We start from the raw sequence: 25,094 nt of genomic DNA on the forward strand, positions 1-25,094 counted from the left end.
AAAAAGAAAATGTTTAGGCTGAGGCAGTGGCTCCGTGAGGAAAGTGTTTGCCCCTGAGGACCTGAGTTCAAATTCCCTGGCAAAAACACAAAGGCTGAAAACGCATTAAATGTCTGCAACCCCTATGCTGTGTGTGCGGAGACAGGTGGCTCCCTAGAGCTACCTGGCTACCCAGTGGGCATCCCAGGTTGGCAGTCTAGAGGACTCTAGGTTTACTGAACTCTCAAGAAATAGGGCGGGGGTGGGTAGATGGCTCAGTGGGCGAGAGCATTTGCTTCTGTGCAAAGACCTGAGTTTGAATCCCTCGAACCTCTGTAAAAGTCAGCAAATATTACAGATACTTGTAGCACCGCTGTGACGAAATGGGGAGCAGAGACAAGCAAGTTCTCCACAGCTTGAGGGCCAGCTAGCTTGGCACAAGCAGCCAAAAGGAAGAAAGGGAGGGAGGGAGGGAGGGAGGGAGGGAGGGAGGGAGGGAGGGGGAGGAAGTGGGGAGAAAAGGAAAAACTAGCAGAGATTCCATCTCAAAATAAGGTATAACAGGAGAACCAACTCTTAAGGGTGCCCTTTGACCTCCACAGTTGTCCTCTGACCTCCACATGTGCCATGTCGAGCACGCGCACACCTTCATTCACACACACAAATGTGCATACGCAAACACTGGCCTCCACAAGCATGTTCATACATATGCAAACACAACAAGAACACCCATGCATATGTACATGCTAAGCACAAAGAAAGAAAAGTGTGTGTGGCATTCAAAGCAATGAAGCTGGGTTTGGTGGCACATACCTCAAATCCCAGCTTTAGGGAGGCAGGGGCCAGCCCGTCTCTATGGATTGCAGGCCTGCCAGAGTTACAGGATGACACCCTGTCTGGAGAGAGAGAGAAATGGGGGGCAGATATCATGGTTTCTACATAAACTGTTTTAAACTGCTTAATAGTGATGGAATTTCCTTTTTTCCCTTACTTTGGCTGATTAGGATCTTTTTACTACCCAGAAGAAAATGGCTATAAATAAATAGTCTGTGTTTTTACAATTTTATTATGATCACTACACTTTACCTTTCTTTTGTATCCAAGTCATAGGGCCTGCTTATCAGATTATACTTAAATGTTCCTATGTGTGCGTGCCATGCAAAACTCCCAGCCAACTTGTTAGATGCAGTTTCTACATCCAGGTGGTCACTGGTGAAGGCGTGCAGACAGCCCAGAGAACACAGAGAGGGGACTGAAGGACCAGACCCTGGAATGTTCAGGACATCCCGGGAGGGGGGGGGGGGGGGACACAAAACTCTGATGTTGAGTGCACTGTGTGAGTCTGAGCAGATAAACCCACTTTGTTCCCTGTTTTAAATATCAGAAATGAAAGGTGCAGCTATAACTGTGAATGGAATAATTTAAATAAAAAGGTAGCAAAACTATCCGGCCAGTGGCTAGGTCAGGTGAGGTCTAGGGAGGATTAACGACATCCTCATCCTTCCCCTCTAAAGGGGAAGCTCTCATCTGTCTGGAATGGTTGGCTTGTCAGGAAGCCAGGGAATAGGCGAGACAATCTTTTTAGGTTCTTTCCACCATCATGATTCTGTGATATATTTATGTGACTTCTAGCATATTCCATGTATTGTGGTTCTGATTCCTGTGGTCAGTGTGGCCTAGACTGTATCTCATCACTTATGGCAGATTCCTATTAAATTATAAGATGAGTGTTTTAAAAAAAGTAACTAAAGCAAAGGTAAAGATTTGGAAGGAAAAACAGATACACAAGTCTGTAAGAATAAAGATGAAGGTGGTACCCATGGCTTCCCTGGAGCCGGCTTTCCTGGCTCCTAAGAAGCAGAATGACAAAGGCCAGAGCTGGTCGAGCTCCGTGATGTTCCAGGAGACTTGTCCTTGTTCCATGTGATCCCTTTTACCAACCTTTGAAAGTACATACGACAGCAGAGAAAGACATATTGTTTTAACTTAACATATTCCGGAAATAATTTGTGGTATTAATAGCTTCTCTTCTTGGTAACTTACTAAAGGGAAAAGGGCAGTGTGACTTGGAAGACTAGTTAAAATTTTATAGCCGTTGGCTCTCACCCTTACAGGAGAACTCTGACAATTGTTCCCGTGGAAACATTGTTCTCGCTAAATAACGAAAATAATTGTTTTGCTTCAGGTAGTGTAGGAGTTAAACAGTTTCTTGTGTGCTGGGCCAGGATTCATTTTACATTTTTTTCCCATGAGAAAACGTGTTCCATGATCCAAACTGCTGATTTACAAATCAACTTCAAAATTGCATCCATTTATAGACCGGAGATTACCTATGTTGTTTCATTCCCCCACAAGGCATTTCCATGGGCCAGGATTAAATGAACACATGCATCTCCCCCTAGGTGGTAGTTACCCTCATGCACACACATGTGCAAACACACATCTGCACATTCACAGGTAAGGGTTGAAACTTTCTAGCCTAAGGGATTATTAAGCAAGAAAGGAGCATGGAGACACCAAATGTTTGTTGCCTGTAAAAGCCCCACTACATCTGCTCTCCTAGAAATAGACACACCTTTGAAATTTGTGTTTCGAATATTCTCTCCTCCACAGAAGAGCTTGCAACCGCTGCTGGCCAAGTGTTGGACTTTTGCGTTGTCCAACACAAACTCATGAAGATACTGTTTCATCTGTAGCCTTGATATAGAGTTCAGCTAGGGGGCGTGGTCTATAGGATCTCTTGCAAAGCGCGGGTTTCTCTCTAGTACAAGTGAAGGCAAGGAGTGTCGGCCAAGAATCTTGAGAGCCTGCTTGCTCGTCCCAAAGTGACTTCAGCGCTGTGCTCTCAACACAGCGAAGGTCAGAGCACCACAAGCCTCTCACAGGGAGTGGGGACCGCACTTATTCTAGTTGGAGGAAGGCAAAATTTGTCCTCTGATCCCCAGAGACTGGCAAAAGCAAAGAATGTTACTGTTCATTTTTCTGTTGGCGACCCCGAGGGCATATCAAACAAACCGGAAGCGGTACCTATGTGTGATTTGTTTTCCCTGATGATGTCATTTAACCAATTGGGACCAAAAATATACCAATGAGTCAGTGTCATTCCCTGTTTTCAGGGTAAGAAACTGAGATAATTTGTCACCTTCCAAAAATAATCACACTGAACCGAGTATGGTGGGTGGAGTGGACCTGGGCTCTTCTAAATCCCAAGGTGATCCCTCAATGCAACGGTTGATCTCCAGTAGAGCTTTTGGAAGCCTACAGTCCCAGTGCCCTTCTGCTGTAGATTCTGGGAAGGAGTCCAGAAAATTCCTTTTCCAAAAAAAGAAAAATTAAGTGACACAGGCAGTAGCCAGGCTGAGGAAGCCCCATGTTGGCATGTCCCCAAAATGTGTGCCTCGTGACTCCACGTTCCTCCCATCTGTGAAGAAGGGAAAGCACATGGCTCATAATCTGGGGAGTCCTCTGTGCCTTAACATTTAGGAGATTCCCAGTGATTATTCATATTTTAAAGATTGACAGTCTTAAGATGCATACTGTGTGTGCGTGCTTTGTGTGTGTGTCCGCATGTTCACATGTGTGCGGGCACACTCTTGTGCATGTGCTGATGACCGTGAGTGTGTGTGTGTTCACGTAAATGTGCCCATGTGTAAGCATGTGCTGGTGACCATGTTGAGGGGGGAGAACTTGACACTGACTCACTTCCTCCACCAGTCTTCACTCTGTTTGCAGAGGAGGAGTTTCTCACTAAACCCAGAGCTTCCCAGTTCACCAGCTTGCCCTGGGAATCCCATGTCTGCACCTCCTGCGGCCTGGGATTACAGATAGATTATCAAGCCTGCCCCATTTATGAAGGCCAGGGATCTAAATTCTAGTCCTCACACTTAAGACATCAGTCATATTTCTTTCTTTCTTTTTATCTATCTATCTATCTATCTATCTATCCCTACATATACACATATGCATGCATATTGTATACATATACAAACATACATCTATGCACATATATTTTAGACATCAAATTTCAGCTAGATTTTCCCAGTCTTAATTTGTCAGGGGATTTTTATGTATGCTGTACGTCCTTTGGATATGACAGAATTTATCCGTCGTAACTTGGGAAGCACTGGGCACTGGCCTAGTCTACATCCTTCTGTCCATCATAGCAGGAAAGGTTAGCATTTCACCATAAACATCACACCAGTTCAGCCTCTGTCCAATAGCCACCCAAATAACACAAGCCTTGCAAACCATTCAGAGGGTGGGAGAGAAAGCAGTGCTATGCCCGTGGGCCTCAGACCTCATTGGCCTCTCAGTATGGAGCAGTGCGACATGCTATAATTGGACACGTGTCATGTTTCCCTGTCCCTTGCTTTCCCCCTCCTCAATGTCTATGTCTAAGATTAGACCATAAAGCAATGAGACTTAACACAATAATAACCACAGGCCTTCAGGGAAGTCCTCAAAGCCACAGAAATGCCTCTGGGGCTTCCCCAGTGCTTGGTCCTCCGTTTGATCATCTGATTCTTCCTGCACTTGCTCACTTATCTTAACGGATGTTTTCTGAGGATCCGCTGCTAACGTTGGGCACTGGGCCCCATGCACAATGCTTGTTGTTCCTGCCACTGACTTCTGATCTTTGAAGCAATTTCATTATGGAAGTTTTGACACCTGCTTTTTAGGGAGAAATAAGCGTGTACAAGAAAAACTGACACAAATAGAAATCTAAAGGAACGTGGAATCATGATAGGTAAGAACAAGTTGGGGCCAAATCCTGGCTAAGTGTGAATGGAGCATGTAAGAGCTGGAATCCTGTTCAGTAGTTAGAGGGGAACCGTTCGAAAGAGTTCTTACGCCAGGTGTCAGAGTCTTCTGGGGAGTATTCTCACCCTCTTTATCCCCTCATCTTACTGCGGAAATAGGTTTGTAAGGAAGTGCCCAGGTGTGTGTGCATCACTCACTGGGGTGACCATATCCCAAACTCTAGTAAAGACTCACTGCCTGTAAGGCACGCGCTAAAGACTCCCCTTTATTGTCACAAATCCCCCAAGTGAGGAAATTCTCTGTTTCAGAAAGCCTTACGAAGTTTTGTTTGTTGCTCTCCTTGAGATACAGTCCTGGCTGGCTTTGAACTCATGACCCCCCTGTCTCAGCTTCCCAAGTAGCTGGGAGTACAAAATGTGTGTAATAACACTGCATCCGATGTGTTCTTGTCTGCTTGTCTCCTTCCGCATGCTATTCCAGGACCCTCCCCTTATTTCAGAACAACCCTCAAGGCTTCCTGCCTTTCCAAGAAGATAGACAGTGTCTGTTGTCTCCAGAGTGCTGCTCCAAGCTGACTCTGGAATCAGAGCAAAGATAAACTCAGTCAGTCCAGGGGATGGGTTCCACATTGTCTTAGGGTCCTTAGACAAAAGCAGAGTCCTCTAATGCAGACCTGAAGGAAATAAACGACAAAGGAGAAAAGCCTATAAAAAGAAAGGAAGAAAGGAAGGAAGGAAAGAAGGAAAGAAAGATAGAAAGAAAGAGAGAGAGAGAAAGGAAGAAAGGAAGAAAGAAAGAAAGAAAGAAAGGAAAGAAAGAAAGAAGGAAGGAAAGGAAGGAAGGAAGGAAGGAAGGAAGAAAGAAGAAAAGAAAAGAAAAAACTTTCTCTCCTTAGGATACTATCCATTAGTTTTCTATATCTACTTGGGTCCCAGACTCTTTGCCATGCTCATGTTATTGCTCCCCCTTGTGGACTTCTTCCTCACTGCAGGCCTGTGTTTCCCTGGTTATTGTGGCCCTGAGCTAAAGGAAGAAAGAGGACTGTGCTGGGGTCTTCCTGTACCCCAAGAACAGAGCAGGTAACCTGAGCCCTTCAGTCATCCTTTCCAATCTCTAAGGACCTGTAGTTCCCCCTCTGCACTGTTTGCTTTGAAGTGCTAATAAGCACACATCCTTTCTTTGATTTGAGATGCGTTGCAAAATTGCAGGGCATCTAGTAGTTGTCGAGTGATACAAGAGTTCAGACCAAAGCAGGGTTGGATATCCCTTCTAACTGACTAACTGGCAAGTGTTTCCTGAAGGCTGCAGGAGTAGAGGCATCTCCAGAGCTGCAGAAGAAAGTCTGTGCTCTCCCACCCTGCCCTGAGCGGGGAAGCAAACCACTGGACACTTTCCTAGCCTCGCCTCTGTGTAGTACGTGTATTGGATTTTTGTTTCTTTCTTCCTTTTTAAACCTTGGTTCCATTTCAGTCCACCAATGTAGGTAGGCTTTTCTTCCTTTACATGCATTTGATGGCGTACTTACCCTTTCTAAGTATTGGAAATCTACTCTTGTTCTTGTTCGTTGATACTGTTCTTCCACTCAGGAAACTTTAGAAAATATTCTTTCTATTCTCTATTCTTTTTCTCTCTCTTTCCCCATCCCCCTCTCCTCTCCTTTCTTCCCTCCGTGTGTGTGTGTGCGTGTGTAGAAAAGACAAGGCCACATACAGGCTGGCCACGCTCTCCGCCACTGAGCCCACACTCAGACCCTTAATCCTTTTAGTGGGTTTTGTCTGCACTTGTTCAGCGCATCCTACAAAAGGCAAAAGGTTTGTTTCCATTGGGAAAGTTCATCTCTAGATAATTAACTGGGAAGCTTGAACCATCACTCAGCACTGAAGAGCAGGACTAAGGATTGATAGATTCTGGCATCACCTTTTGGGTCACGGCGACTTTACAAGATCTGTGGACGCTGGGGCTGGGGAGACGTCACAATGAAGAGGAGTATGTGCTGCTCTCGTAGAGAAGCCGTGTTCGGTTCCTAGGATCCATGTTAAATGGGTCGTAACTGTAACTACAGTTCAGGGCATCTGAAGCCTCTGTACATGCATAACCCATACACATGCATGCCATTCATAATAAGTAAATCTATGTTCCATGTCTGTGCTCCAATTCCTAAACTTCAAAGAACGGACAATAATATTTAGCTCTTCAAGTATTAAATGATAGCAGGTATATAAAGAACTCCTTGGGATGGTATGTGACAAACCCTACCCCCAACCCTCAGAAAAAGATGCCTTTGCTAGGCATTATTTCATCTCGGAGATTATGAGGGTAATGCTGACAGTGAGCCTTATATAAGATACTAATCATTCCACTCTGTTTCAGGGAGAGTTGGATCCATTGCCTGGGTGAGAGACAATTATGTCTTCGGCTACTTAGATGGGTTTCTTGATACCAAGCAAGCATTTCTAAAGGGGTGTGTTCATCCCATAAACCCTGCTGGGACATAAACTTCCTGCAGACTTAGGGGACAAATAAGCCTGGCCCCGGCCCTCCCGTAAGTTAAATATGAGAACCCAGTCTAAGCTAGTGGATTATCAAAGGGGCATCCCCAAAAGATGAGAGCTCATCAAAGGCAGACCTATCACCCGTCTATCTGCAGCCAAATTTGTTCCTCCTCCAGGATCCCGTCACCACAGATGGGTACCACAGTGTGCTCATTGTCCTAGCTGAGAGATGGTGTCTGGTCTCCTTTTCCTGGCTTTCTATGGCCAGATCGCCACCGAGCTCCTCGCTTCCATCTTCCTCGTGGCCATCTCTGCAGTTCTTCATCCTTCTAACTGCTAAAAGCTCCCAGAGCCCTCGCTTCAACATCTGCTGTGGGTCACGTTAGAGCACATTTTGCACAACCCAACACCAGAGCTTCCTCTAATTCCTCAGTACCTGCGGCCACCGTAGCCACCACTGCCACTCCCAGCTTCCTAGCTCGGCTTCCTGCCCAGCTCTTCTGGGCTGGGCTGGATCTCGGGGCGCTGAGCTCCCTGGCCCTGGCCTCTGATCTTCATTCTTCTTCACATCTTCCACCCATATCTCAGAAATAACGTAAATTAAAGCGAATCTTTTCTGACTTCAAAACCCCACAGAGTCACCCTCGGGATCCCTCGCATGGTCGGCTGTGTTTTCCAGCTGTTCTCTGCTCACCTGCTTCCTTGCTCACCCCACCCCGGTTGTTCTAAAGTCCTCTCTGACACGATGGTAAAACACTTTGACCAAAAGCAACTTAGGGTTTAAGGCTTATTTGACTTATGCATCCAGGTTCATCGTTAAGGAAAATCGGGGTAGGAGCCCGAAACAGAAACCTGGAGGACCAGGATGCAGGGTCACTCACCGGCCTGCTCAAAACAGGCTTTTGCTTGGCTAACTTTCTTACATACTTCAGGACTACCTAAGGATGGCGGCGTGGTGGCAATTAGTAATCAGGATGACCTTACACAGATGTGCTAAATATGACCTAGGTGTTCCTCTCAGAGCACTCTAGGCAGGATCAAACTGACAGTTAAATCTAGTGACAAGACCCAAGGTCTGGTACAGAGAATTGGCTGTCACAGCTTCCCAAACTCAGTGTTTGCCATCTGTGTTTGTTTCTTGCCTTCTCTTTGACCCTTTCATACTGTGAATCGGTGCACATCACAGAGGATACCCCTAAGGAGAAGTACCCATCTGCATTTGCGGGTAGGCTGGACACAGTACCAGTGTGCCTTCCACGCATGGCCTGGATCTGGATCTCACGTTCCCTCGGTCTATCTCACCTACAACACTCTGAGCTTCCTGAGAGAGAGAGAGGACCCAATATTTTTTCTTTTAACCACACGCCAAGTAGTATGTGGCCTGAGATTGAGATCATGGATATTAAAGAAAAGCGGGATCCAGAAAGTGGGATTCAGAAAGTTGGATTGGAAGAGAGGGATATTTTAGCTGGGAGGAATGAAGGGAGGAAGGAAGGACTTGAAAATGCTGGGGGGGCGGAAAACACAAGTATCCCAGAAGGAGGAAGCTTGTTCCTAAGCTTCGTCCTGGTCAGGCTTTGGTATGGATGGATATGGAAGGAATAGGGAGGGATCTGGTTTGATGGGATATCGAGAGCACTGTAGTCCCAGGATGCATCGGGGTGGCCAGAGGGGAAGCTGGATGAGACCCAAGAGTGCGTTTCTGGGTCTGGTGGGCCTAGCAGCACCACTGGGACATTTTTTAGTCTTTCCACCCACTGTGCTCGTGTGCTTATCTCCTGTGCAATAAAGGAGGCCATGACTGTTGAGTGGGCACATGCCGTGGATCAGGAAGAAGCCGTAAGTGGCACTGTATGTGCCCGGAACAGCAAGGGTGTAGTCTTTGGAGACGTCAGGTAGTGCCATTTCTGCCGTGATGATACCAGTGCATGGACGATCAAGGCGTCCAGTGACAGCAGGAGGGCTGGGAACTGGGCAGCAGAAGCTCAGAAGGTCACGCTTGTTACTAGAAATGGGTCAAGTGTTAGCATTCGTGAAGGTCAAATGGTACTTGGACAAGAAGTGTTTGATTTTACATCTGGGAACAATGATAAAACATGTAGGGGAAGAATGTCCTCTGCCCTCACTCCCCTAAGGCCGTAAGTATGGGCGCTGGCATCTTGAGTGTGTTTAAGGATAAGTCTAGAAGGAGTTCTACACTGTCATGCTGATCCATCTTTCCTGGAGAAACAGGCAGCTTATGACTATGGCACTGTTCTCAGAAGTCTAGCTGTTACCTTCTGTCTTCAGAGGCAACAGATTGACATGTGTTCCGAGGGCGTGCTAGCGTGTCGAATAGGGGACAGAGTCAGTGTCTTCCCGTTTGCTTCTTCAGGGCTACCAGGGCCATTCTTATAAGACTTTTATGCACACAGGGAACTCTCTGAATTAAAATAATCTAGAGATAAAAGCATAAATTGTCTTTATCTTAAACACACAGATTGGGTGGGGACCGGAGAGTTAGCTCGGTAGCTAAGAGCACTGGCAGCTCTTCCAGAGGACCTGGGATCAATTCCCATTACCCACATGACAGCTCACAACTGTCTGTAACTCCAGTTCCAGGTGATCTGACACCCTCGCACAGACATACTTGCAGGCAAAACACCAATGCACATGAAATAAAGTAAAATTTAAAACACAAACACAGACAAGAGTTCTTTTTCTAAGCAGTCATCCTCTGAGACAAATTAGCAATGCTTTTATGCTTATGCCTATACATGGCAATCCATCACAGCTCAGAATTAACCATGTGCCCAAGCAGGAAGCTAGACTCCAGAAGCAAGGGTGTGCAGCAAGGGCTTAGAAGGGAAACTGGAGAAAAACAGGGTCCAATTTCCTTTGTACTGAAGCCCAAGGAGGGACGGACAAGGCCATTATTCACCATGGTTTCCTCAGAGTCTCCCAACTAACAGAAATCCCAGGTTTAGGAGCTGGGTCATTTAACTATTAAATTCAACTTGATTTTTTCTGATTATTAATTAACATAATAATTTCTCCAATTATTATTAGTTAGTACTTATAATAATTTGTCCTATTATTATGCATTGGTGGGTTTAGACTGATCGTCTAGGTCTATAAAGGATCATGTGCTTGATGCTCCTTTATAGATAATAAATTCTTCACATGAATAATGATCAAACATGTGCACATGGGGCAGGCCCTAGTTAGACCCCTGGGAACAGGATGGCCCAGGGCTTGTTATGTTTGAGAAGGTCTGGAGTCGAAGTTCACACTTGTCTGTCATTGCTACCGTGCTTAAGATGTGGATGGCCGTTTTTCTTTCTAGTTTTCAGCTTCCTCTAGTTCCTAGAATCTGAAATACTGCATCTCTGACATTCATCTACAAGAGCAGTCTTCAAACTGCATTTTTTTTTAAAAGAAAAATATCACCATGTCCATTTTTGTGGGGCCAACTGGAAATTCTAGAGAAAGAATTCAGGATGTCAGGGAGGCTTAAGAATGCCTGGAATTTCTAGTTCATTTCACTAAATGTTTTCTGTATCGTGACAGGTCCTGGGAAACCATAAAAGTCGGTTTAGATGAACATGAAATGCGTTTTGCCTTACTGATAACCACAAATAAATAATTCACACGACCACCCACCAAAGGATTCCACGACTTCCAGAAGCTTTTGAGTTCCCAGTGAAATACATTCCTTATACATTTGTATAATCAGAGAGAAAAATAATAAGGGGTGCTTATTTTATTACCACCGAAAATGCTACAATACTAGCTTGGAATATTTCTGTAAGGTCAATAGTGTCCCAGAAATATAAGAAGATGATTAACTCCTTTTCCTGGCCGACTTTAAATGAGGCGATTAAAGTATTCCCTCCCCAGCATTTCATTCAGTACTGCAAAATGTCCATTTCTCCAGGAGAAATTCCTCAGTCTGGGGCTGAGGAGATGGTTCAGTGGGGAGAAGTACTTACTGCCCAGGTGAGGACCTGGGTTCAAGGGCCCAGACCCCATGTCAAAACTGTCTGTATGGACCAGCACCTGTGAATCCCAAGGACCCTGTGACAAAACAGGAGGTGGAGGAAGGGGAATTCTTAGACCTCACAACCATATACAGCTTGGCATAGAGGAAAAATGGTCAAGAAACCCTTTCTTAAACAAGGTGGAAGCTAAGGACTCACACCCAAGGTTGTACTCTCAAAAACATGGTCTCTCTCTCTCTCTCTCTCTCTCTCTCTCTCTCTCTCCCTCCCTCCCTCCCTCTCTCTCTCTCTCTCTCTCTCTCTCTCTTTCCCTCTCCCTCTCTCCATACCAATTGCATAATTTTTCTAGCAATAATCAACTGAATTGGTTACAGGGCTGGTAGTCTGGGGAGAAAGCTGATTTATCCAGGAAAGAACCTTGTGAGAGATTCTCGCTTTGCACCAAGTTCGGCTGTTGGTCCTGGCCCAGAAGAACTAAAGTGGGGCTGGAAGGAGGAGACCAGAGAACTTTTGGTTTAATATGGCTTCGACGTTAGTTCCGGCACATGCTAACCCTGCCCTTCTTTTCATAGATGGAGCTGATTAAGAACATCAGCACTGCCGAACAGCCCTATTTATTCACGAGACACGTTCACTTCCTCAACTTCTCAAGGTGAGTCACTCTCTAGCTTTGTGGTCATTTCCTGTCTTCTGAATCTTTATGGTCTGTCTAAGGAGCAAGCAATGCCCTCACGGTCAACCTGGATTGACAGCCCAGAGTCTTCACCCTTGAAAGACAAAGGTGTGGTCAATCTAGTTAGCTTTGCTACAGAGAAATCAAAGCTTGAAACATTTCTTCCTAGAGAACCTTCTGAAGTATTCTAAAAACATGGAATTATTTTTGATGAGAAGACATCCAATGACATAGTATTTTAACAGGGGGAAAAGAGATGATTTTTGTATTGAAACAAAGAGACAAGAAATGAAAATTTTGACATCCATTTCCTGCAGTGTGAGCCTGCTTAGAACTCTAGGGACAGCACAACAGTAGGGTTATAAATGTCTCTTCTGCTCCAAAGAGCTCGTGCCAACCCCTACCTAACTTATTTTGTTTTTAACCTAAACATCGCAAGTCTTGTATATTTGACAATGGTGAGAGACTTTTGATCTGTTTGTTTGTTTTTCCTTTGACTTCTGTACCCTTATATAACAAGAGTGCAGATTTTCATTTTCAAATTTTGGGCCTTCTTTTGATTAAACTGAGTCTTCGAGTTCTGTGTGTCCTTTCTCTCAGCCGTCCATGGACACTCGCTACAGTGTTATTGCTCCTTACACTGGTAGCCCTTAGGTTCCTGCTGTGCCTACCAGTTCTGCCATGTCCTCACCATTGGCATCTGTCAGTCAATAGCTCACCGGGTCCAGAGACAGATCCTTTCACAAACCTAGGGCTCCCGAGACCTCAGCCACCCGTCTAGCACCATCGTCTGAACATTAGGATAACAATTCCATCAGTAGACTCAAAGGGTGCTTCATGCACACACAGTGGGTACCAGTTACCAGGTGGTGCTGACCGAGTTGCCGCTGTGGGCTGGCACCTCAGGAGGCTGGCTGTGGAGAAGCTCTGCTGTCCAGCCTGATACCTGACACCCCACTGGGCTTGGTGCAGGTTTTAGTCTTCAAAGGACTCCCTGCTGCCCAGGAGGTCCAGGGCCAATTAAATATAACGGAGGAATGAGATTCGGCAAAGGTACATTACTAAGCAAAGGAGTTCCTACATTCTATTTCCAAGTGAGATTCGCAGGCCTGAAGTTCCCCAGGACTGCTTGACAAGACAGAGTTGTATGGGACAAGAAATAGGACCTTTAAAAGAGTCAACGGTAACAGGACCAGGTGCTGGCCCAGCTCACTGTTTTTCACCATGGCTCATTGCTGGGTTAGCTAGCGTGTGCACCCTGCTTCTTCCCTCCAGAAGCCATGTCATTAGTCATAATGAGGCCACTGGGATTCGTTAGATGTTCTGGACCCTGTGTTTGATGGTTTGTAAAGAGAGAACCTTGTTTGGTTTGGGCTGTTCCGGTGACTTCCTTCTGTGCCACCCCTGACACCTTCAAACTTCAGTCATTAACTCCCCTTTCTTTCTAGGTTAGATCTTTGCATCCAAGCTGCAATACAACAAATCTTAATAACGATCTCAGGCCAGTTCAAAACTCTAATGAGAAGCCCCAAACTGGTATCTTAATTGGATCGGCAGCACCCAGCATGGTGGCTGTATTTTATCTGAGCCTCTACCATCAAATACAGGAGTGGAATCCTGATTGCTTTAATTGTAGATGGAAAAAAAAAAAAACCTTTTAGAAGATACCACATCTGCAGGAAACGGTGGAGCCCTGACTGTCAGGAACCCTAAGCCTTACAGCCCACCTTCCTACTGCCCAGGATGAGGGCAAGCCATGTGGCCTTTTGGGGAAGGCTATTTTCTCAACTTTAGAAAAGGGGCAGTTCCTTCCCCCTCCCACCTGGTACGCATGGTTGGTCCATGAGGAAATGCTCTCTGAGAGAGAGACGGTACAGGAACTCATGGCGGTTCTTACTGCATCTCTATGGCAGTCCTGGAGCTGCCTGGCCCACAGTGACCCTCCAGCAGGAACAGACAGACGCACGGACAGGTTGTCTCCTCTCTCCCCTCTGCTCATCTCAGAACACATTGGTGAAGCCTCCTCTCTCAACCTTCTCTATGCCAAGATGGCTGGGACTTCACCGGTGAACTCGGAATGTTTCCCTTGTCTTTGGAATCCTTGAAGTGTTCTTCTGCTGCAGATGTGTGTAGTCAAGAGTGATGGATATAGGGAGAGGAGCCACAGGGCTTCCCCTAGGGGAGATGGAGGGCAGCAGTCTCCCTCTGGTTGTGCTGAGGTATGAGAGACCAGCCAGCTCTAGAGCAATGAGAGACAAGAACATTCCCTGTCCAGGAGCAGCAAGAGGGAGCAGACCAAACAGCTGGGGGAATGCACTAAGCTCAGACTAGAGGAGGGACCTGGCTGGAGACAGAATCGTGACTGCTGAGGCGGCCTCAGTGGGAGCATCATCCCCTCTGTTCTTCTCTCCCGATAGCCCAGGTCCAGGGCCTTAGCTCTAAGATGTGTAGAAACATGAGGAAAATTACAAGATGAACACGATTCCTTGGCAGGACCACTGTTAAATTCATAGAACCAGGGTATTAAGAATGAGTTTGCCTTCTTTTTCAGGGGTGTGTCTTTCTTCTGTCTAAGTAGCAAACTGTGACTCCACAGAGGTAATCCCACCCCCGCCCCCCAGAAGAACACAAGGAGTAAGGAGAACAGCTGAACTGGGAATTGTTAGAGAGCTTGCAATCTGAGCTCTGTTTTGAATTCTAAGCATAAATACTTCTGAACTGCTCTAGAGAAAGCTGCCCCTACAACCAGCAAACGCTGCTGGTGTGAGAAGCCAGATGAAGAGGCCAGGCTAGAGCGCTGTCCTTTGGTGATATTCCTGAACTTTTATGTATCATTAACTTGTAGCAATGTCCTTGCTGCTGAACAGACTGTCAGAATCAGGCTGGACCCCGCTCCGCCCCCAATCCAGTCCCTTTCTCTCACATATGTATTCACAATATGCATACTGAGAAGTCTTGAAGGACCTGCGTTCATAGCGGGTTCTTGTTTTGTTTTTTTCTCCATTTATCTTTCTCCATTGAGAATGGCATTCCTATCGGACATGTAGTCAAGAGCAGCAATGTAAACGCTGTCCCGTGAGCTCTTGGCTGTTGGCTAGTGAGCTGACTTCCTGTACCCGTGCCCTCAACTCCTACATCTTTGTTCATATTTCCTCTGAGTCCAAAGGAACCCTTCGGCCGTTTGCAGTCCTGTTCATCCCACCAATAGGTGTTTCTGCAGTTACTCTGGAGCCGGCTTCCTGTCAGAGTCCTGCCAGCTCAGCAGAGAGCTCAGGTTTGGCCTGGGTTTGCACGGTTTTTCCTAGGGTGTTCTTTGATAGCTATTTTGAACTCCTTGGAAATTTGGGTCAGGCAAATGTTTATTCCTCTGGATGAAGGGAGAGCTGAATCCAAAGCATCTTGGCCTAGAAGGTGCGGCTCTGTGTTGGGATGTCGAAGATGGGCCTTTCTTGTTTGTGTTGTAGCTTTGTATGATTTTCACTGATTATTGAAGTAACTTTAGGACATGTGTGTGTGTGTGTAGATGTATACATATCCATATACATCATATACATACATATATACATGTATGTGTGTCTGTGTGAGTGTGTATGTATAGATATATACATATACATGCATACATATGTATGTGTCTGTGTGTATACATAGATACATAATACATACACACACACACACACATTTTTTTTAAAATCTCAACTCTTCCACATCAGCAGCCTCTCTGGAGTGTGTCTTGGATCACGTTCTCGAACGACAGTGACACACTCAGTTCTGCTTGTTCTTCCCGCCTTTGTTGTTTGTCTTCTGAGCTTCTGTGGGGACCAGAGGATAATATTCTGTCCTGGTCTAGAGTCTCTCACACCCTCAGTTGCATTCTCCTAGCTGTGGCAACTTCCTAAAATACATTAGAACTTGAGGCCGCTGAAGGGGTCAAGTAAACCATAGGGACTCTCATGCTAAAAATGCCAAATCGTCTTCCCTTAACCTTTTTGTTTTGGTTTTAGTTTTTTGAGTCTGAGTTTCCATGTGTAGCCCCTGGCATTCTGCAAGTAGCTTTGTAGACCAGACTTGGCCTTGAACTCACAGACTCACTTGCCTCTGCCTCCCAAATGCTGGGATTAAAGGCCTGCGCCACCACCACCTGGCTCCCTTAACCCTTCTTATTCCTCCTTTTTATTCAGGGTTCTACCTGACACCCCCAACTGTTGTTCCTACTTCTGTTTCCACAGATCAAGTAATAGCCCCAATGCCAACACACTGACTTGTGAAAGAAAGAAAGGAGAACAAAGGAACACAGGGGCTTAGCCTCCAGGGTGGCTGTGTGATGCCAGTTGAGGCATTTGACACTTTCTAAAGTGAAGTCTGAATTACTATGGGAACAGAGCCTGAAGCCAGATGCCCTTGAAGGTGTCCTTTTCAACAGAGCAAGCCAGATCTTAGCACTTCCGCAATTCACTGAGTTCCCATCTCTTTTCTAGATGTTGGCTTTGCTCTTATCCTCACACGCGGCGGGATCCCTTTTGATCAGCTCCCTTTAAAAATGATCCAGAAGCTTCAGTCTTCGAAAACAAAAATTAAAAGTGGATGCAGGATGTTTAACACTGTCTCCACCTACTTACCCAGACCTATAAGTTGAAGTTCAAGGGGAGAGCTTTATTGTGAGCTCTCCCTATTGATATCTGCTGAATTTGTCTTCCTCCGGTAGCAGCCTTCCTCAGCCTTGTACTATAGGTTATGAGTGCGTTCACAAGGACACACATAGTTTGAGTTTCCCTCAGTTTACCTCATAAATTTCTTTCTTTCTTTCTTTTTCTCTTCTTTTCTTTTTTGTTTTTTTTTTTCCTTATCATTTTATCTTCCTCAATGAGCAGGAACCCTGATGTCATCAGCCCAGTCACTCCTTGTCTTTCCTTCAGGCCATTTTCATCAGCTTCCCACAGCAAGTGTTGGCTCTGCTTCTCTCCCCTCAACGCAAGCCAGAGAGCAAAGTCTGCTGGCTTGCGCAGCCATCTTCATGCCTGTATCTTCGTGTCTAGTGAGATGCTGTGTTTTGGTTGATATGGTTGAGATGTTCTGCTGGTCGGCATTGGTGATTGTTCCTTACCCAAAGGTGGTTAGAGCACTGGGGTCTGTAGACTGGCTGTGCGTTCTTCTTCTTCCTGTTCTGTGGATTATTGCTGTAGTTCCTGTTTGTCATCATTATGAGCCCAGTTTGTTAAGAGGATATTTGTATTTACGCAGGTTAGCTGGTGATAGGTATAGCTAACTCCTAGGACTAGAGTAGCTGTCTGTCCTGTAGCACAGATGTCCTCTTGCCTACATCTATGAACGGACAAGATTCATTATAGCAGGGCTAACCTTACTTAGGTGTAGCCTGTTTTCCTATATGACAGTACTGGGGAGTCCAGAATAGCAGGTTTGTGTCCTGGGGACTGAAATTTACTGTTGGAGAATCCTTCCTTTGTGCTTCTTTAGAATCTTCTTGCTTGTGTGTGCATGCACACATGAGCACATCCATGCGTGTTTGTGTGTGTGATGACGACCTTGGACATCATTTCTTCAGTTGCCTTGTTTGTAACAGGGACTCTCTGGCCGATAAGCTCCAGGGTCCTCCTTTCTCTATCTCTCGTACCACCATTGCTGGCATTGTGAGCACATGCCTCCATGCCCAGCTTTCTACATGGGGACCGAATTCAGCTCCTCTTGGAAAGCAAGTGCTTTACTGACTGAGCCGTGTCCCAGTTTTTAGTGTCTTCTTATTGAGTATCTTTAAAAATGCAAATATGCTGGGCTCCGCCGTGTGTGAATTAATACACACAAACATATTGGTGGCTCGTTATATCTACTCTGCTCTAGCATACAACCCTTATACTGACAGAATTGAACAGCCAGGAAGCATGCACGGAAGCATTGATTTCTGTATTTAGTCACCATCTGTTGAGGGCCTACTGTGTGCTGTCCACTACTACATGACGTAGTCTATGGCCATAGGAGGCACCCAGTCTGTTGTGAGAGACAGACATGTCAACACAGTAGGAAAGCCAGAGTTCAGGGATGGAGCACACTGGGGTTAGGTGCTAACGGAATATAAAACCTGGTGCACCTGAAGTCCGAGCAGGATCGAGAGTTCAGGGCAGCCTTAGAGCTGCGTGAGACCCTGTCTCCAAAAAACCAACAGAACCGTGGCTGAAGTTATATGATTATGACTCAGGCTGGGTTTTGAGTGGTGAGCAGAATCCTCTAGCAAGAGAGGTGGGTACTGGCTCCTGTCCAGCCATTTTATCTGAGTGTTTTCTGTCTCTTGGAACAATGCCAAGCACTTTCATCAGATGGAGGCTGCAGGTTCTCTCTGGAAGTCACTAGAACCTCATCACAGGGCCATGGGTTCTCTCCTAAGGTCACTAGAAAGTGCCTCTGCCTAGAGCCTGAGGTCTTGCCATAGTCCTCTCTGGGGTCACTTTCTTGAAGCAGTTCAGAGAAGCGGGAAGGAGCCCTGAACGGAATTTCATCTTCCTAATATGGATCTTGAAGGCCTTGCCTTTAAAACAGGTTCTTACTGCAGATGCGGAATCCTTGTGGAAGTATTAAAGCTAGAGAAGCCATCCAGAATGGCCACCCTGTGGCCCTCAGCCCAAGTCCTCCCCGGGAGAGCCACGCATGCAGCCCAACACAAAACCTGGAAGCCTTCTTAACACAGTGGGAAACACTGTCCAGGTCTTTGCTTATAGCTCAGTTGCATAGCTCTAAAGTACAGACCTTATAGATGACAGCATCCATCACCGTGTCAAGTGCTGGACATGCCTGATAGATACTAATTCAGTTGTTGTTTCCTGATGGATTCTCATTGTGCAGCTTAGGCTGTCCTCAAACCCCAAATCATCTCCTCAGTTCCAGCCCTTGGGGATAATCATCTTGATTTGCAATTCTGCATCATTATGTTTCTTAACTCTGGGATTTCCTTTCTACGGACAAAACTGAAGATTCTGGATCCAAATGACCTGTGTTCATCTCCTGGCAGAGCCACAAATTGTTTAGCCTCTTTCTGCCTCAGTAGTTTCCCTGGGTATAATGGGGATAAGTCCAGTTTTTAGTCCACAGAAGATCGGAGATCTTCCCTGCATTTGCTGGGTCAAGTATTAAGAACCTAGTGACTGTTGAATCCTCAGGGATGGTGACTGCTTCCAGTCCACTTCCCCTAGAGCACCTGGCTGAGACAATGTGAATTATAGTGTTATAGAAGGCCTATGTAGCCGCCAAGGCATTTGGAATCAAGCAATAAATTGAAACAACTGTTGAGGGCCACCTGTATGCCAGGGGGTTTGTACCAGCCCCTGGAAATACAAAGTCTTGTCCTTAGCAAAGCTGGACCTACTGAGAAAACCAGACATTTGTACCATAACACTGTCACATGGCATAAAAGGGATAGTGATGTGCAAAAAAAAAAAAAAAAAAAAAAAAAAAACACCTGGTCTCTCCGTGTCCTTATGGGCACCTGGATCATGTGTTCCTGTTTCCTGCATGGTAACAAAATGCCTCCCAATTTCCAGTTGCCTGTCATAGTGGTGGGAGGCACTTTAGCACATGGGCAATGGTTGGATTAAGTCAACCTAGAAGGAAAATCTGTCCCAGCAGGTCTTATTTTCTTGCAGCAGGGATAAATTGTAATGAGTTTCCTGTTTGTGTGCCCGTGTGTTAGGTTTGGAGGAGACCAGCCTGTCTACATCAACATCATTAGAGACCCCGTCAGTAGGTTTCTATCCAACTATTTTTTCCGTCGCTTTGGAGACTGGAGAGGGGAACAGAATCACATGATCCGCACCCCCAGCATGAGGCAGGAGGAACGCTACCTGGTAAGTTCTGCAGCAGGCCCGAGCGGGGAGTCCTGGCTGGGAGCTCCTGTGCCTCGGAAGGCTCTGTGGGTGAGAACTTGTTCCAGTTGACCAGAACACCTCGACTGATCCCAGATTTGCTTTGCTCAGTTTGTCTTTATTGCTGAGTTGTAGGACGTTCCTTGGGAGTCCTGAGGGGCCACTCCCATCATTAAGAACATATGTGTTTCAAGATCTCTCTTTGCAGAGGGCTGCAAAGTCTGTTCTCACTCTTGATCCTATTCAGTTCCCATGGCAACCTCTCCAGAGAGCGGGTTTCCACATGGGGACCTTGAGATTCCAAAGGGACCTAGATGTCCTGTTCCCCTGACAGTGTACCTGGCCGTTGCTGGTCTGACGACCAGCTGATGGTCCTCTAGCCTTCTGGCTTCAAGTCCTGCTTTCCTCCCGTCCTGTGGATGACTGGCCGCCGTGCGCCACTTGGTGTTTCTGAATCTCCATAAAGGATGCTATTGTTGGCCTCCAGTTGTTTCAAAACAGGAATTACTCACAAAAAAATGGAAGGCAGAGCTGTGTGCCATAGACCAGCCTGCCATACACCAGCATAAAAGACATATTTCTCATCTCTTAGTGAGCTGGTGACAAAAGCTCATTGAGGAGCTGTGAGCCCCACGCGTAGGAGGCCGAAATCATGGCCTCTACATGTCAGAGCCTCGTGAGTTGGGGGCAGAAATCATGCCCTCTGCGTGGGAGAGCCCGGTGAGTTTCCCAGGTTATCTTGTGCTGTTGGGCAAGGACGTGGCCAGGGCCAGACGTGCTGAGGCATTGATGCAGATGTGATCCCACAACTGGAGCAGCATGTACTCAGCACCTGTGTCTGCTCCTACTGGTCCCCATCACCAGCCTTGTCACCAAGAGAGGGTAGCCAGTGTCATCACGATACCCAAACCCCCTTTGATGCTTAAAAAAAAAAATCTCGGTATGTGTTTCATTCTCCATGGGGTCACTTTCACACCTTAAGCTCTGTACAAGAGATACAGAGGACGAGTTAAACACCTTACTCAGCCATGCGCTTCCAGGTGGTAGGCCAGCCCAGACCAGACTCAAATCTGCCCGCTTCCCCCTAGTACAGGCTGAGTATCCTTTTATGAAAATCCACAATGCCCTCAAATCACTCTGAGAATCGACATACTGTACCCCAATCTCACTGATATCGTCGTCAAAAATGTATGCGCACTGTGAACACCGCATAGCATTAGCTCTAGGATATTGTCTATGAAACATGCATGGGCTTCATGCTTAGACTTGGTATTCCCCCAAGATATCTCATGTAATAACTCTTTAAGATTTCTAAGCATTTCAATGTTTCTTCATTTACCTGAAGCTTCAGGGATTTTTTTTAAATTTTTGTTTTGTTTTGTTTTAGTTTATGGTGTCAAGTGCCCTAATCTTTGTCTTTAAATTGCAGTTAGGAGCATGGGTACTGATATATTTTTGATTCAGTGACACGATGTATGTACTCAAAATACAGAATCACCTCCCAAAGGAATAGTGTTTTCTAGTTATCTTTGTTATTTGTATTGACTCTTGCGATGGATTTATGTTGTTTTTAAAAGAGTACATTTTATTTAATTAAAAATATATTTCAAAGGTCTGACTTAGTCTTAATACTAAGAAAGTGCTGAGAAGCCAAAGATACAGACATGAACCGTCTTTGTTTTATTAAAAGTAGATTTTTCTCTCACACAATATATCTCAACCACAGTTTCCCCTTCCTCCACTCCTTCTACCTCCCCACAACCTCCCCTGTGTCCTAGATCCACCCCACACTGTTTTCATTCAGAAAGGAGCAGAACTCTAAGAGACAACAACCAAATCTGACAAAACAAGATACAATAAAATAAAGCAAAAGCCCTCATTATCAAGGCTGGACAAGGCAACCCAATAGGAGGAAAAGGGTCCCAAGAGCAGGCAAAAGAGTCAGAGACACATCACTGCCACAATTAGGAGTCCCACAAAAACATCAAGCTAACAGTCATAACATATATGCAGAAGACCTTGCAGGGACCCATGCAGGCATGGTGCTTGCCACTTGGGTCTCTGTGAGGCCACATGAGCCCTACTTAGTTGACTCAGTGGGCCATGTTCTCCTGGTGATCCCCACTGACTCTTATAGTTTTTCCTCCTCCTCCGTATTCATGGGGTCCCCAAGCTCTGTGGAGAGGGACCCAATAGGGGCCTACAAATTAGACTGTCTCCGCGTGATGTCTGGCTATGGGTTTCTGCACCCATTCTCATGTGCTGTGGGGGAAGCCTCTCTGATGATGACTGAATAAGGCACCGATCTATTAGACATTGTTTCACTGTTTTTTTTTTCCAGTTGTGTTTGGTTCTACCCTAGGTCTCTGAGTTACCTGATCTCCCCAGTCTCTGGCCATGCAGCCAGTGTAGGTCACGGGCTCCCTCTTGTGGAGTGAGTCTCAAGGTAAACCCAGATACTGGTTGGCCACTCATACAAGTTCTGCAGTATCATTGCCCAGCCCGTCTCGCAGGCAGGACGTCCTGCAGGTCAAAGTTTTGGACTGGGTTGGTGTCCAGGTTTCTCCTTCAGTAGCAGGCCACCTTTGCACACCAGAGAGACTGGAATGTAGGGGTGAAGGCTCCATGCAGACACGAGCTCAGTCTCTCCGTGTTCAGTGAGCTGCGTGGATGTTGTCCTCTACAACAGGGCGCCACTGTCGGTTCTTGGAGAGCAACTCTGTTCTAGCGTCAGCCTGGGTTGTTTGGGAATCTCCATGGGAGGACATGAGTCTTCTAAGTTCTCTCTTTCAAAGAGCAGATGGGAGCTGAGGAGAATCATGTGGACTCTTCTACTCTGTCAAACTCCAGTGCTGTCCTGTAGATCAGTGGTCCTCAACCTTCCCGATGCTACAACCCTTTAATAAAGTTCTGCATGTTGTCTTGACCCCCACCCCACCATAAAATTACTTTGTTGCTACTTCACAGTTGTAATTTTGATGCAATTATGAATCATAATGTAAATATCTTATATGCAGGATATCTGATGTGTGACCCCTGTGAAAGGGTCTTTTGACCCCAAAGGGGGTGGTGACCGACCCACAGCTTGAGTACCACTGCTATAGCGCATCCTATATGTCACAATCCTCCTAAGTTTGTGTAAGTCATACCCTGCCGTCTTTAGAAGGAGAACTTGCACATCAGGAGTGGGGCATGGTAGAGCGGAATATGGGAGTGGGACATGGTAGAGCGGAATATGGGAGTGGGGCATGGTAGAGCGGAATATGGGAGTGGGACATGGTAGAGCGGAATATGGGAGTGGGACATGGTAGAGCGGAATATGGGAGTGGGGCATGGTAGAGCGGAATATGGGAGTGGGGCATGGTAGAGCGGAATATGGGAGTGGGGCATGGTAGAGCGGAATATGGGAGTGGGACATGGTAGAGCGGAATATGGGAGTGGGGCATGGTAGAGCGGAATATGGGAGTGGGGCATGGTAGAGCGGAATATGGGAGTGGGACATGGTAGAGCGGTATAGTTTTCTCTTCCTTCTTGTTGTTTTCAGGGCTGAGAATCACATCCAAGGCTTCATACTTGCTAGACAAGTGCTCAGTCACCAAGCTACCTCCCAGCCCTATATTTATTTTTTTAAGACTCCCCAATGTTGAACGTTGCACTGGTAAGTGCCTGGGTGGCTTCTGACTTGAGTGGTTCCAGGGACATTCTCTGATGGAATTCTACTCTCAGTGTCTCGACGTTGCCCCTTTCCCAAAAATGAACACTGTGCTCTGGACATGACTATTTCAGCTGAGCTCACCAGATTGCTTCTTGGCCAGGCTTCCCAGTGTGGCAGAGGGAAAACCGGGGGCGGGGGTGAGAGGGGAGTCCAAGTTACCCCATCTGCCCTGGCCTGATCCCGTTCAAGGCTGTTTTCTTCTTCAGAGAATAGTTTATTTATTTGGAAGATACTCTATTGCCTGTTTCTTTTTTAATAGCTGAAACGTCTTTTCTGTTTTGGGTTTTTTTTTTTTCCATCTCTCTAGTCCCATGCCATAAAATTGTCCCGGTCAGAATCATCTTCAGTTTGGCAAGCCTGGATGGTCACTTGTGTACATCAAAAAAGAGTATTGTTTGTTCTTAATGTCTGCTCAGCAAAACTGAAAGGGTGCCACCTCAGCTGAACTGAGCAGGCCACCCCCCTTGGGGACACCGCACCAGGCCACTCCCTGTATGCCACATGCCCACAGACTCAGTGCTGGCGTGAATCGGGGCTCTATTCCAGATCTCAGTGCCCCGAAGCCTCTTGCTTTAACCAGTTGCCAAAAATCTCAGTGTGCTCTTGGCCCAGAGTCCGGTGGAGCTTCTGAGCATACAGCTGAGAAGGCTTCTAGTGGAAGGGGCCGAAGAGAGGTGGTACCTTGCTGTCGTGGGTGGTTTGGAAAAAGATGGAAAGTGATGCTGGACTCTGTGCCTTGCGGAGGTGGTGAGGTCACTTTACACAGGTGTGGGACTGGAAAGAGCACAAACCTCTCAATCTGCAGTGTGACAAACACCCCCTCAGACCTTATGCTTTACCTTCTAAATGTAAAGAAAAAGAGAACCCAGCCAAGTGCTGTATTTTCTGGGCAGAACGGTCTCCTGTAGGGTCAGCTGCTGTAAGGGCACCTACACGTCTTTGTCGTTATAGAGACATAACCGCTAAAATCGTTTGTTTGAGGTGGGGCTATAGCTCTCTTGGTAGAGTGCTTGCCTAGTTTACATGAAGCGCCAGGATTGATCCCCAGCATTTCATAAACTGGCACCAGCGGCTGGGAGGTGGAAGTGGGAAGGTCATCTTCAGATAGAGAGAGCTTGAAGCCAGCCTGGAATACATCAGCCATTTTCTCAAAACTGGGGTGGGCATTTGTTTTCAAACATTCAAGCCTTCTCCGGTTCTTTATACTTTCTAGAAACATCTAGTTTTTGTCAAACTTGCTGCTTCTTTTTAAAACAGTCTTTATTGGCATTTACCAGAGAATAACGTTTAGATAAATTTTCTTAATTATCTAGAGAATTTTCTTAATTAGTAATTAATGTAATTAATTAGCAGCCCATGGTGGGTGGTGCCATTCCTGGGCTGCTGGTCCTAGGTTCTATAAAAAAAACAGGCTGAGCAAGCCAGTAAGCAGCACCCCTCCATGGCCTCTGTATCAGCTCCTGCCTCCAGGTTCCAGTTCCTGCCCTGACTGCTTTTGATCAACAGCTATAGGGAGCTGTGAATTAAATCAACCCTTTCTGTCACAAGTTGCTGTTCGTCATGGCGTTTCATCACAGCAATAGTAACCCCAAGACAAGGGCCTTCCCTGCCAAGCCTAGCCCCTTGTGC

At 46.2% G+C, this 25,094-nt stretch overlaps 1 protein-coding gene across 1 annotated transcript in view; it reads left to right on the forward strand.

Moving 5' to 3' along the window:
* The window catches only part of Ust (uronyl 2-sulfotransferase), a 290,089-nt gene that overhangs the window by 170,517 nt on the left and 94,478 nt on the right, over positions 1-25,094 (forward strand). Inside the window, exons 4-5 of the mRNA XM_041680355.1 lie at positions 11,785-11,864; positions 19,579-19,732. Coding sequence (XP_041536289.1) covers positions 11,785-11,864; positions 19,579-19,732 — 234 coding nt within the window. The remainder of the gene's footprint in view (positions 1-11,784; positions 11,865-19,578; positions 19,733-25,094) is intronic.

This window comes from Microtus oregoni, unplaced genomic scaffold (genome assembly GCF_018167655.1).
Source record: "Microtus oregoni isolate MIOR12 unplaced genomic scaffold, Mior012 000033F_ref0000390, whole genome shotgun sequence".
Classification (NCBI taxonomy): Eukaryota; Metazoa; Chordata; class Mammalia; order Rodentia; family Cricetidae; genus Microtus; species Microtus oregoni.